At 54.6% G+C, this 20,179-nt stretch overlaps 1 protein-coding gene across 1 annotated transcript; it reads right to left on the bottom strand.

The window, feature by feature from the left end:
• Positions 1-8,596: 8,596 nt before the first annotated feature.
• LOC144730203 (GTP-binding protein Rhes-like) lies at positions 8,597-18,102 on the bottom strand. The gene is made up of 3 exons (XM_078610818.1): positions 17,645-18,102; positions 12,460-12,797; positions 8,597-9,244 (listed from the first exon to the last, which is right to left on the bottom strand). Exons 2-3 carry the CDS (start codon positions 12,728-12,730, stop codon positions 8,655-8,657), a joined length of 861 nt encoding a protein of 286 aa, XP_078466944.1. The 5' UTR covers positions 12,731-12,797; positions 17,645-18,102; the 3' UTR covers positions 8,597-8,654.
• Between the last annotated feature and the right edge of the window lie 2,077 nt (positions 18,103-20,179).

The following is a 20,179-nucleotide window of genomic DNA, read 5'->3' as shown; positions in this document are numbered from 1 at the left end:
ATTTGACCATACTTCACCACGCGGGTCGTGTGGAGTTATTTGACCATACTTCACCACGCAGGTCGTGTGGAGTTATTTGACCATACTTCACCACGCGGGTCGTGTGGAGTTATTTGACCATACTTCACCACGCGGGTCGTGTGGAGTTATTTGACCATACTTCACCACGCGGGTCGTGTGGAGTTATTTGACCATACTTCACCACGTTAGGTCAGTGTGTGTTAGTGTAGGTGGGGAGCATAGCAGCAGTACAGTACGACAATTGATGTCGCCGCACCGCTTCCTGCAGCCCCCGCAGCCTATAACGCCTGATATTGGTTGTGCTCGTCCACCCAAGCACTATCCAAGCTCACTCGCACGTAACCCCTGAGCTCTCACAAGCTCGTGCACGTTCTGAGCGCTTTGGTCAATGGCCTTGCTCGTGCGTCAATGCCGCCCGCAATGTTCACTCGGTGAACAAATTCTCGTGCCGCCGGCTGTGCCTGGCCCTCGACGCCGTCGATCGCGCACCTCCTGAGCGGCGCTGCGCATGACTTGCCCACGGGGGGGATTTGTCCTGAACCCAGTGTTGTTTCGATTTAAAGCTTTCGTGACTGCAGGGATTCATCTTCTTGGTTCTTTCTGTAAAGTCACGTAGAATGGAAATAATAAAATAATAAAAATGAAACATAATAAAATAATGTAATAAATTAATATAATAATATTCTATTTTATTATGTTTTATTTTTATTATTTTATTATTTCCATTCTACGTGACTTTACCGAAAGAACCAAGAAGATGAATCCCAGTGTTGTTGTCTTCGCTTTAGCCGATAAGACATTGTCAGCGTGAGGACCGCCGCACCATTTGAAACCATCGTGGGGTTTGACAGCAGCACCACGACAACGACGATGGTGATGATGGTGATGGGGGGGGTGTTTTCACTTTAGTGTCTTGTCGGGGGCCGCACTGCTTGGCGCTGTCTCTCAGGGCTTCCACGTCTGTGATACGTGAGCACAATTAGAGACCTGTCGACCCCCACCCTGTATCCCCCCCTCCTCCTCTTCCCCAGTGCAGAGACATTTCGACCATTAACGGTCATTTGCCTTCTCCAGCTGCTCGATGGAGGCTTCTGATATGTCATACCCAAGGCAGGCCAGTTTCCCCCCGCCCGCCGCCACTCCGGAATCACCGAGAGAGACATCCTGCGCGCTCAGCCCAAGTGACGCGCGCACACAGCAGCGATGGCTGAGCCGGCTGCTCCCGTAAGGACCCCCGAGTTTCTGGACCCGGGCAGATGAACGGGCTCCATCGTCGATTCCGATGGGGCCGCTCGCTCAAGCGGTGCTCGTTGCCCCGTGATGCCCTCTTCCCTTCTACTGCGCCTGCAAACTGTGCAGCCCCCGAGACGAACATCTGCGCCTGTTTGAAACATTCACGCTGGCCTGCCTACGATCCATCCTGGGATGAACGCAACTGGATTGCGCGAGGAGCTCACAGATCGATGAAGATCTGGTCCCATCAGTGAGCTCCTTGCCTGTATGTATGTTGGACTTCTTTCGCGCCGTACGTAGCCGACCGTGCTAATCGGAGGTGTGGGGAAGGACACCAAACGAACTAATTTATTCCCTCCCACCCCTCCGACCCCCCCCCCTCCCCGTTTAAACGTCAAGGTTGCTCATGAGATGAAGAGCCATAGACGGGAGACGTGACGAGATGAGAGAAATGTAGGCAAGAGCCAAAGATGGAGTTCGATAAGAAGATGAGAGAAGAAGATGCGGACAGGATGTGGATGATAAAGACGTTTAGATTTTTCGTGTTTTTCGGATTTTATTACAATGATCATGTTTCTATGGCTTGAATTCGAGCTGGTGTTTGCTTCAGCCCGATCTTCTTTTCCATGAATCCGGTGCGCCCTTGAGCCTCGTGACGCCCGAAGCTGTTGCTCCCTTTGTCTCTTACCCAGCGCCGCCGCTGTTGCAGTCACGTGGGTGGTTACCTGTTGTTGTTGTTTTGTATTTAACGTAAACATGACCATCGTGACTTCGCAATAGCGGAGACCTCCTTCACCCTTCTTGGTTCTTTCGGTAAAGTCACGTAGAAGAGAAATAATAATAAAGACACTGTATTTCCGACAGACCTGTTCTTCACCTGAGGACGGCTGCTTGCGTTGTGGCCGAGACGTCGTGAGAATTGTATTTTATTATGTTTTATTTTTATTATTTTATTATTTCCCTTCTACGTGACTATACCGAAATAACCAAGAAGATGAATCCCTGCAGTCACGGAAGCTTTAAATCGAAACTCCTCCACCCTCTCTACGCGGCACGAGAAGGAGGAACAGGAATCTATCTCTCGCGTGCCTTTTGTTTTTATTATTCACATCCGACAGCAGAGGACACTCGTCGATAGAGAAAAAGGAAAAGCGAAAGCCACGTCCAGCCAAGTACAGAACGGTCGTGGTGAGCGCATCGCGACGAGAAGAGTCACAAACCCCCCCCCCACCTCGTGACCTTGCACGCTTAGACTGCAACGTGTAACAACGCAACGCGTGCGAGTAAATCGTAATCATCATTTTTTTTATTGAATTATCATTTACAGATAGCGTGCCGATCCACTGCTGGATGAAGTCCCCCCCCCTACCCACCCACACAGCGTGATGATCGTGGCGCGTTGTTTGACCGCACTTCACCGAGTTGGCTACGTGTGCGTGTATGTTCAACTTCTCTCGCACCGTACGTAACCAGCCGTGATAATCGGAGGCGCGGTTCGTGCGGGTTGGTGAAAAGGGAAGGCGCGGGCAGGGTTTAGAACCAGATCGCTGGGTTCATCGAGCAGTGCGCTAACTACTGCGCCACCGCTCCACCCGGTATATGAATAAAAATGCAATATAAGTCACCTCGCAATGTAATGGCAATTAGGCTTTGCTCAGCTTCATTTGGTGGCCTTGAGCCGCTAAGTGGAAACTCCACCTTCCTTTTGGCAGGGAGAAGTCATTGCGGTGGGACTGCCACTGATGACTCCACGCGAAATGTTTCTCACTTTATCGACCCTGCAGGGATTGTGGGTATTCTGTTGACTCCCGATCGCAATTTGACATCACAAGCTTCAAATGCGACTCATCCACAGAACTCTAAATTTGGAAGTTGAAATCATACACAAGCTTCACACGCAGTAGCTCGTGTGTGCATTTTTAAGTCTGAATCGGTCCTGGGCCTCCCCTAGGTCGACTCAGCCTTAAATGAGTACCAGCTGCGGTGCGTCAACATCGCCACTGGATAGACAAAGGTGGCCGGGCGTTGTGCTGACCACCCACCCCCTCGTGCGCCGTTCCGGCCTTCATAGGTGCTCGCTAACAGCACTTGCCCCAACAGTCTGTGAAGGCTATACGGGGGATCTTTGTCTGTGCATGTTTAAGTGGTGGCTTGCGCGCGTCTCAATGTCTGAGCGATGTTCCGTAGCACGCGGGCGGGTTATTCATTATCTGGACACGCAACACTCTCATCATTACCACCATCATCACCATCGTCGTCGTTGTCGTCGCCATTATCGTCGTGTGGAACAAAGTGCTGCGCGTGCATCCATCGCTTTGCTAAATTGGGCGACTGTCTGGATAAATGTCACGGACACTTGGGCCATCTGTCTGTTACCTAACCCCCTGGTCTTCTGTTCGCCCACCCCACCACACCCCTTCATCTCGCTTGAGGTCACCGCAGATGGGTCTGGAATAAAGACAAAGATCCTCCAGCGTACGGCCTTCTGGCCGGAGGGTGGCGAATATTTTCCGCTCGCTGTCGAGCTGGGGTCGGCGAACCTGCGGTCCCGGAGTTGGCGCACGCGGCTCTTTTAGGGGGTTGCCTCGTGGCGTTCTTTATTTTCTTTATTAGGGGGCCACCACCGCCTCGTATTCGCCACCAGCAGTGCAAATTTGCGGCTCTTGAAATATTGAGGGGTGGTTTTTTAATGATTATTTTGGACCGAATTCGAACAAAAAATGTATTTTATTGTTACTTTGATTTGGCGATCCCTGAGATAGCATCGATCGTCACCCCCCCCACGCCATCATTGTGCGAAACGAATCAGGACGTTCCTGATAAAAAAGGGGTCTGTAGACTGAAGTTGCCACCTGTGCAGGTTTGACCTGAGCAGTCCAGGAAATGGCACCCGTGTTCTGATGGCAGGAATTGTGATGGCAGAAATATACAACACAGTATACTAAAATCTGTCGGTATTGTGCTGAACTTTATTACAAAAACACTGCAGTGTTGATAGACCGTGGGCTGACGGAGAAACACGTCTGGTCTGGTCTCACTGAGACTCGGCGAGGCTTTGCTGGCTAAATACATTCTCGGGACTCTGCACTGTTGCAATGTTTCAGTGCCAGTACTAACCGACTTCAATTTGGGGCTGTGGGTAACATCAGAAGGCAAGCGGTAATAGCTGGAGCAATAATATAACAATATCGATAAGATAAGCATATGTTTGTACATCAACAACAACGTGAGGATATCCCGTAATCATAGCTGTTAACACATACCGGGTCACTCCGTATTATTGTACAGGGAAATTGAGTTTTCAGGTCCATACGGCGCACAGCCGTTTTAATAGGGCAACCTTTGTTTGGACCATTAGTTTGTGTTGCTCCCTCGTGATGATGGGACTTTGTCGGATGAACTTTGAGATTTATAAGGGGCACGGGGTGACCAATCAGGTCTGAAATGTTCTGTAATAAGGTCGGGCCCTGACAAGGGGTTGACAGCCATGCATGAGGCCTGTTGGGGCAAGTGCTGTTGGCGAGCACCTGTGAAGGCCGTCACGGCCACCGCTCTCTCCCCACAGTGCTGCTGATGTTTACGGGCTGCACCAGGAAGTCATTTACGGCTGAGTCAATCTAGGGGAGCCCCAGGGCCGGTTCAGATGTCCACCGTGGCCACGATTGACACTAAATCGTGTCGCCGGCGTCGTGGCGCAGTGCGAAAAACGCCGCATCGCCCCTCCCCAGAGTGAACACAAAGACAAAGATCCTCCGTATAGCCTAACCAACCTGTTCGGGGCAAGTGCTGTTAGCGAGCACCTATGAAGGCCGGAGCGGCACATGAGGGCGTGGGTGGCCAGCGCCACGCCCGCCCAGCCGCCTTTGTCTCCCAAGTGGCGATGTTTACACATCGCACCAGGTACGCGTTTTGAGGCCGAGTCGAGCTAGGGGAGGCCCAGGACCCGTTCAGATAATTATCACTGATGTTGGTCGTGAGCGAGCGGGAATTGAACTCGGGTCGCCGGGTTCGTAGTGCAGCGCGCTAACCACTACATTACCGCTCCCCATAAGTAAACAAAGACAAAGATCCCTGGTATAGCCTCTAACAGACTGTTGGGGCAAATGCTGCAGAGGATTGGTGGCCAACACCAGAGTAAACAAGGACACGCACGCCACACTGATCCGGCCTCTTTAAAAGAGTTTGTGACCCACCAAAGAGACCCGAAAATAAGAGGCGTTGCTCGCGACCACCTTGCCATCGTGCGTGTGTTCGTTCCGTCTCGCGCGGTTGCGAGAGCTCACATTTACACAGAGCTATGTGGACAATGTTAGCAGAAGCAAATGTTCTTGTTGACGCGCCAACATAGCCCCTTTTAAATGTCACCGGTACAACACAAGCGAGCCGCTGACCTACGCGGCCCCGCGCTTAATGTCACAACGTGCACGGATGAATGCCAAAGCGACAGCACGAAGTGCCCCTGCCCCAGTTGCCAGTTGCCAATGTGGAGCACGCCCACGTTGAGCGAGTGGCTTCGACGCGGCTGTTGTCCATCGAGCGATCACCGCTGCAGCATCGGCCTTGGGCCATGGGACATGGATGGAGGTTGTTACACTTCGTTTACGATTGGCCTTCTAGATTCATCGCGGTGGCTAACAGCTCCACTCGGCAGCAATCGCCGACGGCTGCGACGCCACGGCGAAGCACTCCACACGCAGAGGGAGTAGGCCGAACCCCCCTGAAGCCAGGAGGTTGACGTGGCGCTCCCGGTGCGCGTTCACGCGTACGGCTCGCCGCGTGCGACGCCGCCGGCCCAGCAGCCCCGCGGGCTCTCTGCTCCAGGGCTCTCTGCTCCAGGGCTCTCTGCTCCAACGCTCTCTGCTCCAGGGCTCTCTGCTCCAGGGCTCTCTGCTCCAGGGCTCTCTGCTCCAGGGCTCTCTGCTCCAGGGCTCTCTGCTCCAGGGCTCTCTGCTCCAGGGCTCTCTGCTCCAGGGCTCTCTGCTCCAGGGCTCTCTGCTCCAGGGCTCTCTGCTCCAGGGCTCTCTGCTCCAGGGCTCTCTGCTCCAGGGCTCTCTGCTACAGGGCTCTCTGCTACAGGGCTCTCTGCTCCAGGGCTCTCCTCAAGGAGCCGCTCTGCTGCGTCCTGACGGTCCTCTACTCAGAGAGCCACCGCAGGCTCGGGTTCGCCACACGCGCCGCATTGCGGACGCACTTGAACTGTTGAGGTTGGGTTTTAGTTGTTGTTGCTTTGAGCGAATTCGAACAAAAACCGCCTCTTCTTGTCGTTTTGGTTGCCGGCCCCTGCTCCGGACAAACGGTGCGCGCTTGCCGCGAACGGGTGATGCGGTGAACTCTCCCCCGCCGCACGCATTAACACACGCAGCAACAACAACAAACAACAACGAACAGCAGCAACAACAACACAACTTGTGATACAGAGTAGAAAGTGGACACTTTCAGCTGCGCGGCTGGTCCAATGCCACCGGTGAAGCTCGTGCGGCGAGAGCGATGGTGGTGGTGGTGGTGGTTGATGGTGGTGGTGGTGGTGGTGGTGGTAATGATGGTGGTGGTGATGATGATGGTGGTGGTGGTGGTAATGATGGTGGTGGTGATGATGATGGTGGTGGTGGTGGTGATGATGGTGGTGGTGGTGGTGATGATGGTGGTGGTGGCGCCGTTCTGCCTCGCCGCTTGAAGACTCCGCGGGTTGCGGCACATTCGTTTAAGCGCTTTAGACAAAGCGGCTAGGAGATGTTGACTACCTCGCCTGGTATACAGGAGGTCGTGGGTTCGATCCCGACCCTGGCGCCTGCTGCTATATATATTTGGAGTTTGCGTCTCTCTCTCCCCGTGGTCCTCCGGTTTTTTCCCCTCCATATTTAGAATCAACATCACGCCTTCAAGAGTTATTTGGTTGCCAATTTCGTTGAGCCATCATTTGTGATAGTCAGGTCGCTTCTGAAAAAAGAGCGAAATAGCTCCGTGGACTTTACCTGCTAAAGTAAAAAATAGTTTCGTTTTTAGTTTAGATGCCACTGTGAGCGCCGGCGATGAGGCAAATCACAGTGGCGCCACGTTCGGGAAATGAAAAATAACAAAATCTCTACAGCCTTGTCTGGAAAACGGTCTTGGGTGCAACCATCGCCAGTGTTACATTTCACAAAACTGGCAGAGCGCCACGTGTGCCTGTGTTGTTGATGTTGCTCACAACAACGACGACAGCTCAAGGTGACGCCGTGGGTAGAGCAGAGGTGGCGCATCCGCCAATCATCGCAGTCGGTTAACCCGTAACACCTGGGGGTGTCCCGTGACCAGCTGCCAGGGAGCCTTAAGCACGGCATCTCGTGGCCTCTAAGCGCACCTCGCCTGGGACAAACGCCGCGGTGGCGTCACTGCCACTGAGTGGCACGTGGCAGCTGTTGTCACTGTTGTTGTTGTGTACATCTGTGCGTGTGTGTGTCTATGTGGAGCGAGAGGGCTGGAGGTGGAGGGCGAAGGAGTGATCAGGAGGCGCATCCATCTTCTCGTTCCCCTGCCTCTCCAGATCTCTGCCGCTCATGGCGTTAAAGCCCAAAGCCTGCTCCACTGGGGTTTGATGAAACCCGGACAAAGCGGTTACGCTCCAGTCCAGCGGCAACTCGTTGCCTTTTGCGGCTGAAACTCCCCGCCCGTGCGTCACATCGCTCGACTTGTCTCACCACGACCCCTTGAGACCGCTGGTCGGAGCCCATCAGCAGTTCGGACAGAAGACACGCTCGATAATATTCACCCTGTGTGGCCTGGGCCAAAGTCGCTTCGTTTTCTCACAACAAGCTCTGACTGCAGCCTCTCTGCCAAAGTTATTATCAACGTTTACAAAAAAACCGCGTTCTCTCTCTGAAGACGCTCTTCGTGCATTCTCTCTGTCCGTCTTGCGTCTTGGTTGAGGAGTGTCGTTGTGTCCGAGCCGTCCTCTGCCACGGGACGTTTACTGTTCGTGATCGGAGCCCCCGGCTGTAGCTTCGTCATCTTATTCCTGCCAGCGCAGAGCCGAGTGATGTTTGTTTGTTTGCCCACCACGCGGTGCTCGAGGGTGGCGTCGGTGTCTCCCGCGGTCTCCGCTCGCCGACCCCCATGCACGCAGCTCGAACACGAGGTGACAGGCGCACGCTCACTCACGCAAGTAAAAATAACCAAAGGAGAGGACTCTTTTTTTTTAAGTTTTCTTCTCTAAATTGAGAAAGTTAAAAACGCAACATTTATCCAGAATTTGTTTTGTGTTTACGAAAAACCAATACACATTCCCTTGTACCCACCCACCCACCCAGCCCACCCAGCCCACACATCAGTACCCCGGTACCAACCAGTGAGAAAGAACCACCCCCCGTCCCCTCCTCCTCCTCCACTGGCAAACGTCACGGCACGCGAATACGAAGACGACGTCACTGGACGACGCAGCGATCGCGCGGGTTCCCCAGCGCCTTCTCGCGGATGTACATGAGGTCGCTGTTGACGCTCGGCCGCCGGGCGAACGGCGTGATCGCTCCGCACGCCTCCTCCTCCTCCACGCGGCTCGGCCGCTCCTCCGGCCCGCCGCCCTCCCTCGCCGCCGGCCGCCTGCGCCCCTTGCGCCTCTGCAGCAGCGACTTGCGCGCCAGCAGCTCGCAGTAGCTCACCGACAGCTTGCGGTGCAGCGCGGGGCTCATCTCGCCGGGCAGCCCCGCGAGCGCGAACAGCGCCTGGAACATCTCGTCGACGCCGGTGTTGCGCTTGGCCGAGATCTCGAAGTAGGCGCTGCCGGCGACGTCGCCCTCCACCAGCTCCTCGGCCTCGCGCCGCGGCACCTCGCGGCACGCGTCGCCGCGGTCGCCCTTGTTGCCGCACAGCACGAGCGGGCGGCACGCGTCGTGGGCGAGCGCGCGCCGCTTGGCCTTGAGGCACGCCTTCGTCTCGAGGATCTGCAGCCGCAGCTGCTTGGCCTCCTCGAAGGAGGCGCGGCTGTCGAGGCTGAAGACGACCACGAACAGGTCGCCTGGGGACAGGGAGGGGGACAGGGGGACAGGGGTGGCGCACGGGGACTGGTCATGACGAGTGGCTGCAGGTCATGCAAAGACAAAGATGCCTCGTGTAGCCTCGGCAGACTGTTAGGGCAAGTGCTGTTAGCGAGCGCCTATGAAGGTCGACGCGCACGTGGCGGGATGGGTGGCAAAGCAACCATGCCCGGCCGCCTTTGTCTCCCCAGTGGCGACGTTTACACACTCACACGCACGCACCTCGCCCCCCCCCCCTCGCCTCCGACTGAGTTACATGATTCTCGTTCCACACACCAGCCTCTCCCTCGCGTGACACCCACGCGACTCCTACACGGACAGACGGTGATCTGGTAACAGCACATTGATCAGCAGTTCCTCTTTAGAGAGGGAACTATGAACAGGAACGAGTCCGATTCCACCGGGGCAGCAGCAGCAGCGGCGGCGGCAGTGAGCCGGCCAAGCCACTCGCCGTTCGTGGCGAGCCGCGGGACGTCCTCCACCCCCTCCCTCTCTGCTGCTTTGCGAAACCGCAGCAGCAGCAGCATCATCAGAGGCGCGGCTCCACTTGAATAACAATTCGGAGTTCAAGGTCGCAGCACGGCCTCTGTATTGTGCCGCCCACCTCGCCAGGGCTGTCCATGGGGGCAAACCCCCACCGCGTGGACCCCCCCCCCCCCCCACTGAAGCCTTCAAACTCCATGAGAAGAATGACATCTGACGCCGTGACGTCGAAAGCGCGGGCACCCCCCCCCCAACCCACTCCCCCCAACCCCCCCCCCAAACCCACTTCCCCCCAACCCCCCCCAATCCCACTCCCCTAACCCCCCCATCCCCCAAATCGCGGGGCCCGGGGCGGCCGCCCCCGTCTCTCGGTACCCTCCCGGGTTTCGCCTCTGGCCGCCGTTGTGCTCCGCGGGCAGCCGACCCGCTCGCGTGTCCGTCACAAACAACACGTGACATATGAATAATGTGTAAATATGAATTATGCGTGAATATGAATAATGCGTAAATAAGGACGCTGCAAAAATACGACGAGCGGCTACCCCGAGTCACCCCAGTTACCCTCGATAAATGCGGATTGGACCGTCCGGTGAGAGGCTTTAAGCGCGCAACCTATGAGAGAGGCGGCGGCAGTGGTGGAGCGGTGGCGCGGTGGTTGGCGCGCTGACACGGAGAAGCTGGCAAATCTGAGTTTTGAAAAAAACTAAATCAGGAGGAAAACAACGGGTGTACAAGTAGCGTAGGGTGCGCGTGTCATACTGCCCCGACACACCCCCACCTGCACCTTCCTGTTTAGATGTTTGTTGTTTGTTTGGCCAGATCGAGAGGTGAAGTTGTTCTCTGTTTCTGCGATGCTGATGGATGCTCACGGAGCCTCACTCTCACCGGCCGCCCTGTGAACTGAGCGCGAACTCTATCCACAGTCAACAGCTCCCGGAGAGTTTGACCGTGACCCATCCCCGGCACGTGACGACGCGCAGCCTTGTCTAGACCACCAACTCAAGGAGTCGCAACTGTGGTATTTAAAAAAATGTATTCCAGGCAGCAGCAGCAGCGCATCTGTGTCAGTACCCCTGGTTGCATCCAAGTCAGCTGACCCCAAGGTGCGTGCTGTTTGCTGAGATGAAACCGCGTTCAAGGTGTGGTGGCTGTCACTCCGCTTAGAGGTCTCTTAGCCAAGGGACATTTTGTTCCAGCGATCCATCACGGCGCGACACCATCGTCATCATCACCACCACCATCACCATCGTCATCACCACCACCACCGCCATCGTCATCATCAGCCCAATGGGTTCGAGTCCACGATTCAGCCCCAGCGATGTGACCCGGGCACTCCGGTGTGGCGAGTGCGATGTTGCTCTCTTCACATGTTGGTCTCTGCGCACTCTCGCTCTGCCTTCACAGTCCGTTGGGGTTTGCCGGCCGCGTGGTTGGTGGCAGTGGGGAGGGGGGGGCAGGAGTGGGTGGAGAGATTTACATTTGGATTGCTGCAGCTCGCAGTGCATCACCCCGTGTTTGAGAATGACCCCCCCTGCCCCCCGCAGGATGATGTCACAGATCTACTTTTGAAGTCTCATCACAGACATTTTTATCCACACTAGGGGCTCACCAATGAATGCCCTGCAAACGTGTGTGTTGCTGTTGTTGCTGCTGCTGTATGTCAAACTGAAGTCTAGTTTTGTCAGAGCTGGTAATGTTGCTAAATTAATTGAAGAAAATCATCAGGCCAAGACAATCAACTCTCTACACCTGAGAATCCAGTTTAATGACCGGTGGCTGAGACCCATGATTGTGTCCGTGCTGGTTCAGTGTTCTGAGCCTGCAACAGCTGAGCAGCTCAGACACCTTTAACAAATATGTAAATTCACATTTGATTAAAACCGCTGTGATAATGCACGACTTCGCGTTATGCAAATGGTCCTCGTTTCAATTTGCGACCACCGCACGAACGAGAGGCGAAAAATTTTCCCATTTTTATTTTCTGAGCGAGCAGCCGATCCAACGCCTCTCGCGCTTGGGAGGCGTCCAAATTTCAAATCGCCCCCGCGCCGCCACCACCGCTTCATTGGGGCGTCTCCGTCTCACGCGGCCGCGGCCGAATCAAAGTCCCCTTCATGAGTAGCTCGCACGTTGAGCAGTTCCCGCAGGGTCGCCCGGCTCACGAAGGCACCCGGGGAATGAGCTGTGACTGAGTCTCTGCGTCGTAATGATGCCGCCGCGAGGTCTGGCGACGGTGAAGCGAGGACCACTTTGTGTACATCCTGACCCATGCACTCCCCTTCCCTGCCTCCCTCCCTCCCTCGTTGTGATGGGTGGCAGGGCTAGTGGCTGGTAGGCGAGTTGGTTACGAAAGCTCCAAAATTAAGATTGAGTTGATTATGGTCAGTGGGAGGGTAAGTGACTGGTTGAATACTTAGTTAGGGTCGGTGGCAGGGCTTGTATTCGTGGCCTTGTATTAGTGGGTGGCTATCTTGTTGGGGAGGCGCAACTCGGGACCTAAGCCACGATTTATCTCCACACCCGGCACATCACATCCAGGATCCCTCTCTCTATCGGCTGATTCCTACTTGAGCTCCCAGCGCGTGGAGCGAAACTTTGCCGGCAGCACGCCGAAACGTCGGACAACGCGCGGCAACCACCCGAAAAAAACCCCATCGGGAAAGAGGAGAGAGAGAGGAAGAGCAGCGCCTCGAGTCTCCACCCCACGCCGTACCTGTGAGTAGGCAGAGGCGGCGCATGGCCGGGAAGGGATGGTTCCCGGACGTGTCGAGGATGTCCAGCTGATAGAGCTCCCCGCGGATGCGGTAGAGCTTGCGGTGGAAGTCCTCGATGGTGGGGGTGTAGGCGTCCTCGAAGCGGCCGAGCAGGAAGCGCGACACGAGCGCCGTCTTGCCGACCTTGGAGGCGCCCAGCACCACCATGCGGTAGGCGTTCTTCGCGGGCACGCCGGCCGACGGCTCGCGCGACGGCGCCAGGCTCATCATGACGGCCCCCCCACTCCTCTCTCGCCTTGCTCGAGCCTTCGGTTTAGGGCTCTCGACGAGCTGATGTCTGGGAGACACAGAGACAAAGATCACCTCGTGTAATTCTAGATTTTAAGCTTTCGTTTTTTCGGTAAAGTCACGTAGGTAAAAAAAGAAAATTAAAATTAATACAATTATTTTATTTTATTTATATTATTATTTTTTATTAATTTTAATTTAATTTTTTTACCTACGTGACTTTACCGAAAAAACCTAAAAGTATCGTCTCGTGTAGCCTTAGCCAGGCTGCTGTTTCGCCAGGAGCAACCCATGAATGCCGGCGCGGCACACGAATGGGGAGGGGGGGGCAACACCACGCTCAGCTGGCTGGCCGCTTGCGTCTCCCCGGTGGCGATGTTTACTACACACAGCACCAAGTACTCATCTGAGGCCGAGTCGACCTAGCGGAGGCCCAGGACCGGCTCAGATAATCGCCGTCAATGGTGTTGGTGGCCGTGAACGGGAATGGAACTCGGGTCGCCGGGTTTGCGAGCGCAGCGCGCTAACCGTTGCGCCACCGCTCCCCACAAGAGAGAGAGAGACGCGCACGACGAGATGAGCCGTACAGGACGCACCACGGGGCCAGCGGAGCAGCCGCTGAGTTGCCCGAGACCCGAGGCAGCGGCGAGGACCCAGAGCGGGGAACCGCTGCCACCGCCCAGATTCAAGCATTTGGCTTTCAGTCGCCCCTCGTCAAATCGGCACACGTGACAATAACAACGCCACCCAATTGGGGTCGGAAATATATAATAGGCGACGTTTCGGTCAATGGCCCGAAATATTGCCGATCATATAAATATATTTATCAGAAGCGTCGCAGTGTTATTGACGAATGCGTTGTTGATAATTGTTTTTTTACCCTTCCATCTGGCAACAAAACTGACACCTTTTTTACAAGGAGTCATGTTTGCATAGACCACAATACCTGCAGTCATGTACAGTCATAATGCAAACTGCAGGTATTGTGGTCTATGCAAACATGACTCCTTGTAAAAAAGGTGTCAGTTTTGTTGCCAGATGGAAGGGTAAAAAAACAATTATCATATATTTTTTTACTGGCAAATGAGGTTCCAATGGTGAATGTGTTGTTGTTGTTGTTGTTTTTGGTGCGTATTCACCAAAGCCAACGCAGCAGGACACATTTTCTAAAACAAAAATGCTTTTAAACCGGGTTCTAAAATGACCAGCGTGGTGGAGTATGGCCAAACAACCAACCACCGTGACCGACGCGACGCGGCGAGGCCAACCCGTCTAGCAGTGGATCGACCAAGCGCTGCACAGTCGCACACTGCCGCCGTGATCCGCATTGTGTCGTCTCGCGCGTCGCTCTCCTCGAGCTGGCGCGCCCACAGCGAGTCTCGTGGAGTCGAAGGGCGCTGAGCCCCGTGGAGTCGATGGGGAACTTCGTGCCCCGACGCTCACCGACCCCAGGCATTGGTCTAAATAGAACCGCGACTAAATTTCGATTTAAAACTTTCGTGACTTGCAGGGATTCGTCTTCTTGGTTCTTTCGGTAAAGTCACTTAGAAGGGAAATGATAAAATAATAAAAATAAAACATTATAAAATAGAATTTTATTATGTTTTATTAAATATACGCTGCCAAGCTTGGTGGTGTTCATTCAGACGCTGTCTTTCCGACAACCCTGTTCTTCACCTGAGGACGGCTGCTTGCGTTGTGGCCGAAACGTCGTGAGAATTGTATTTTATTATATTTTTTTCTTATTATTTTATTATTTCCCTTCTACGTGACTTTACCGAAAGAACCAAGAAGAACCGCGACTGTTGTTGGGAACGCTCCAGTTCGCCTGAAGTTGGTCGGCACGTCCTCGACAAGAACGCGTGGCGAATGTCACAGCCCTTCCTGAACCTTCTAGAACATCATTAGAATTTACAGCGGTCACCGAGTCGCAGTCATCCATATGTATTCAGATGCGGTCGCCTAGGACATCCTCTTCAGATCAGACTCGTACATACACCTGGCTGCTTTGCACTCTCAGCCCCATGCATGCATAATGAGCTCGCGTGTGGAAAGCAACGCTTCTGTTGTGTGCGTTTGTCATTCGTAATCCAGCGCGTGCACCCCGCGAATGCACGTTTGTAGGTGAGGCTGAGGCGACCCCTAGGCCGACCCCTAGGTCGACTTAGCCTTAAACCCGGTGCGATTATGAAACATCGCCACTGAGTAAACAAAGGCAGCCGTGCAGGCGTGGGCCTGGCCACCCACCCCCTCGTGCTCGCTAACAGCACTTGCCGCAACAGTCTGTAAGGGCTACACGGGGGGGGGGGGATCTTTGTCTGTGCCTGTTGAGGCAGAGACGTAGTTCCCAAAATTATAACTCAGATTTCGCGTAAAAGGCTCGGCCCTACAATTAATCAATGACATGCTCTCGCCACTGCTGGCCAAAGAGGCTCCACGAGAGGGAGCTCCAGAGAACCCATATAGAGGGTATTTGGCCTACTCTTCCCACGCCGGTCTGACAGCTTGGAAGACAATGCACGAAGCACAATTACTACTACTACTACCGTATTATACATTGACAGGCCTTTGTCAATCCACCGCTGGATGAATCGCCTCCTCTCTTACGCCGCCGCGCTCGGAATTGGGAGTTGTCTTGACCGTGCCTGAATAATGAATCATCAGAACGCCGTCGAGCGCTGATGCGCGTCATTGGTTTGCCGGGCTCAGCGCGCACGCTGCGACACTGCGTGCTCACCACCACCACCACCACGTGCAGCATGCAAACCACAGCGGCGTGTGAACACGGCTCCACGGCGCGCACGTCATAATTGCTTCGCACCTCCGATGAGGCGCGGCTGCCTCCGCGCGGTGCGAAAGAAGTTTAAACGTGGGATGGGGGGGGAGTGGTGGCGCAGTGGTTAACGCACTGGCGCTAATAACGCGACCCGGCCGCCCGCATTTGAGATCGACTCGCCCCAACCCCACAGCCAATAGCCGCTGCTGGTCACTCATTTCCTGCACCGACCTGCACTGGACCAGCGCATGGTGAAGTATGGTCAGAAAACACCCGGGACGGACGCGGGATGCGGAGGCGTTCATCCAGCAGTGGGTTGAAGGGCCACACATTGTCATGCATTATATTCTGTCTGTTCCACGCAGGTGATGAGATATTCGTCTAAAGGCGCGTGTAAGCCATCAATCGGTACTTTTATCAATACAACATCGCTGCAAATTAAAACTCAGATGCGGTTATGAAGTGGCTACAGGCTAGAGTAATTAAATGATCTTAAATGCATTAATTACGCTTTGCGCAATAGCTGAAGCAGCGATGATGTATCATTCATGTCGATGTGAATGCATGTTCTCCGTGACTTGTCGAGCACACACATAGACGCTGCACGTGTTGTCGTGAGACTCCTTTGGCGGTGGTGCACAATTCACAATGCCTCGACAATGAACAATGCCTCGCACACAGGTGAAGGGCCTTTGCCCGAAACGTCGCCTGCTAGGCTTTCACAGTTGCGTGGGCATACAAGCCCACCCTACACTCGGGTACAGGCAGTAACCATCTGTGTCAGAGCCGTACCCTAGGGGACGACCGCCCCAGGCCCCGCGCTATGGGGGGCCCCGCGCTTCGACGTCACGGTGTTAGAAGTAAGACTTGGGGGGTAGTCTGAGGGCGCAGAGGGCCCACGCGGTGGGGGGTTGCCCCGGGCCCCGTACCCCCCCCCCCCCCACAATGGACGGCCCTGACGGATGTAACTGAAGCGGATTATGAACTGTGAATCACTCTGCACACTCTCCTCTCTCTGCGCTGCGAAGCCGAATCTTTCAGGGCCGTGCTATTGACGAATGTGCTGGCCTTTGGTGGTTTTATACAGTACGCATACAAATTATGTGCTTTTAATTCGGGCTGCTCTAAGGAAAATTATCGATGTTTCGGCTGAGTGGTCTCCTTCAGGAAGATATTTTAACACGTTTGTATTGCCACCTGTCATGTGTCTTTGTAATACCATTGACACGGCATGTGTCTGTGTGTATGTATTTCTTTCGTTGTATTTGTGTATGCCACGAATCCGGCGACACGAGTTCGATTCCCGCTCATGGCCAACACCAATGACGATTTAATTATCTGTGATCCGAGGGTGACTACGCCTCGAACGTACATGTTGAGGCTGAATCAACCTAGGGAGACAAAGGCGGCCGGGCGTAGTGTTGGCCACCAACTCCCCTCGTGTGCCGTGTCGGCCTTCATAGGTGCCGCTTGTTAACAGCACTTGCCCCAACAGTCTGCTAAGGCTACACGGGGGATCTTCGTCGTGTTTAGCACAATGCGCTCCGTGTACGCCGACCTCAGTTCTATTTCCTGCTCACGACCAAATTAGTAAGAAACATTTCAACTGGCCCTTAAATAAGTACCTGGTGTGGTATGTTAAACATCAGCACCGGGGAGACAAAGGCGGTCGGGCGTGGTGTTGGTCCCATCTTCAAACTCGTTATTGGCGAAGTGTTGAGTGTGTGTATGTATTGTTTTCTTAGCTGATAACACACACACACAGATGTATGTGTGTGTGCTGCGAGCTGTTCGCGAGTTGAACACGATCGGCTTTCGCGACCAATATTATCCGTAACGGTTTTTTTGGGTTAGATCGCGTTAATATGAATGTGTCGTTAACCCATCACCACCCGACACAGCCAATTAGTAAGGCTTGTCACGTAAACAAAATGTGACAACGAGTGACTGGTTCAGTACACCGGCTGTGTGTTGAAGAGTAAGCCCACTACGACATTTACAATTTGAGTACCGTGACGCTTCGCCGGTAATCACAACAACAATAACAACAATAACAGAATTGTGAAGACGCCTTCCCTCCTGTTCCGGCGAGCGATGGAATGCGCGGAGCAGCAACTCACCTGAGCGGTGAGCAGGAGGAGGATGACGAGGACGAGGAGGACGAGGAGGGAGCGCAGTTGACAATCCCGTGCCAGACCTGGGCAGCACGCAGCGTGATGCGCGCTGTCTCCTCGTGGTTATCAGCACCGCAAAGCGACGTGCAACAACGAGAGCAGCTCACCACCAGCTCACCACCAGCTCACCACCAGCTCACCACCAGCTCACCACCAGCTCACCACCACCAGCTCGCTCGCTCGCCCACCGATCTCGAGCCGCGGGATGAGCCTCGCAGCCACGCGAGACTCGAATCCGCGAAACTGCACGAGTGTTCTAGCGAAGCGGAGCGAGTTGATGGAGCAAGCAATCTTTATATGGCGAATGGTGACGGTATTACCCAGGGATATCTGAGCTATGTGTGTGTGTCTGTGTCTCTCTCTCAGTGTCTGTGTGGAAGCGCTCGGTCCCGTGCGCGTGGCGATGGAGGTGAGGAGTTTAATGAGCGCAGCGTGCGTCCTGCACGCGCCTTTATAGGGTTAGCAGCACCCCAATCCTCGCTCCCTCCCTCCCCCTACATCCTCAACCTCGCTCCACTCCCCCTCCCTCCCTCCGACATCACTCCCGTCGCTCTCACTCTGTCGCGCATTCCGTCCATCACTAGTCTTGTCCCATCACTGCATCTCTCCATCACTGTCACAACATCACTCCCTTCATCCCGACGGTAGGTAGAGGCCCTGTCAGCCCCTTGACTCCCTCCTTCATCCTCACCTCCCTCTTACTCCATCGCTCGTTCAAGTTCAAGTTCATTTATTTATTAGTTCATTTATTAGGTATCGCCCTGTGAGCCATTCGGCTCGTTATCTCCATACTCCCTCTGTCACTAATTCCATCCCTGCATGCATGCATGCCTCATTCTCTCCATTGCGCACTCTATGACTCTATGACTCACCCCATCACTCCATACCGCCTATATCCCCCCTTACATCTCTCGCCCTCCATCACTTTCTCCTCCCTCTTCCTACATCACTCACTACATCTCTCACTCCACAACTCCATCCCTGACTCCATCTGTCCACCCCTACATCACTGCTTTCACCTCCACCGACCTTCATCCCCCCTCCTGTCTCCTTCCATCATGCTCCATTCTTATCCTTCCCTCCTACATCACGCTCCCCAACTCCCTCCATCCTTCCTTAACTCCCGCTCCCTCCATCCTTGCATCACTCCCACTCCCTCCATCCTTCCATCACTCCCGCTCCCTCTATCCATCCATCACTCCCACTCCCTCCATCCTTGCATCACTCCCACTCCCTCCATCCCTACCATCACTCCCACTCCCTCCATCCTTCCATCACTCCCACTCCCTCCATACATCCATCACTCCCACTCCCTCCATCCTTGCATCACTCCCACTCCCTCCATCCTTGCATCACTCCCACTCCCTCCATCCCTACCATCACTCCCGCTCCCTCCATCCTTGCATCACTCCCACTCCCTCCATCCTTCCATCACTCCCACTTCCTCCATACATCCATCACTCCCACTCCCTCCATCCTTGCATCACTCCCACTCCTTCCATCCTTGCATCACTCCCACTCCCTCCATCCCTACCATCACTCACACTCCCTCCCTCTTACCATCACTCCGTCCTACTGCCACCCCGACCACTCTCACTCCCCTTCCTCCCTCCTTCAGTCCCTTGCAGAAGTAAGCCGGTAACCCGGGGCTGCTCGCTGCAACACACGTGCGTGCGCGTGCGTGCGTGCATGCGCGTGCGTGCGCGTGCGTGCGCGTGCGTGCGCGTGCGTGCGCGTGCGTGCGCGTGCGTGCGCGTGCGTGCGCGTGTGTCCAGGAGCGGTGGAGTCGCCGGGTTCGTAGCGCCACGCTGCGCTACGAACCCGGCGACTCGGGTTCGATTCCCAATCACGGCCAACACCAGCGACGATCATCTGAACCGTTCCTGGGCCTCCCCTAGGTCGACTCAGCCTCAAATGAGTACCCGGTGCGGTGTGTAAACATCGGGCGTGGTGCTGGCCACCCACCCCCTCGTGTGTCGTTCCGGCCTTCATGGATGCTGCTCGCTAACAGCACTTGCCCCTACAGTCTGTTAAGGCTACACGGGGGATCTTTGTTTTTTGTCCAGACACACGATTGGACGGATGAACGTACATACACACGTGTACACGTGGAGGTGCGCGTGCCCTCTCCTCTGTCTTGTCGACACGGCCTTGTCCATATGAGCTCTCTCATCTGCAAACGTTGCATGTCCGTTTCGTCTGCAGTACGGAATTTCATTTGTATTTTCTGTGCCATCTTTCCCGTAATTAGCACAATCGTTATAAATACTCGCACATGATTTATAATGTTATTTCTATTATTATTTCTATAATTTTTATTTTATTATTTATTTTTACCTACGTGACTTTACCGAAAAAACCTAAGAGTATGAATCCTTGCAGTCACGAAAGCTTCAAATCTAGAATTTCTGGAAGGCTCAACCTGGGCACATCGTCAACCGGCGGCCCCTCCCTCCCTCCGCCTGCCCCGCCCACCTTCAC

This window comes from Lampetra planeri, chromosome 35 (genome assembly GCF_965212315.1).
Source record: "Lampetra planeri chromosome 35, kcLamPlan1.2.h2, whole genome shotgun sequence".
In the NCBI taxonomy this organism is placed as follows: Eukaryota; Metazoa; Chordata; class Hyperoartia; order Petromyzontiformes; family Petromyzontidae; genus Lampetra; species Lampetra planeri.
Note: the sequence above shows the minus strand (reverse complement) of the source record. Positions and strands in the feature narration are given on the sequence as shown.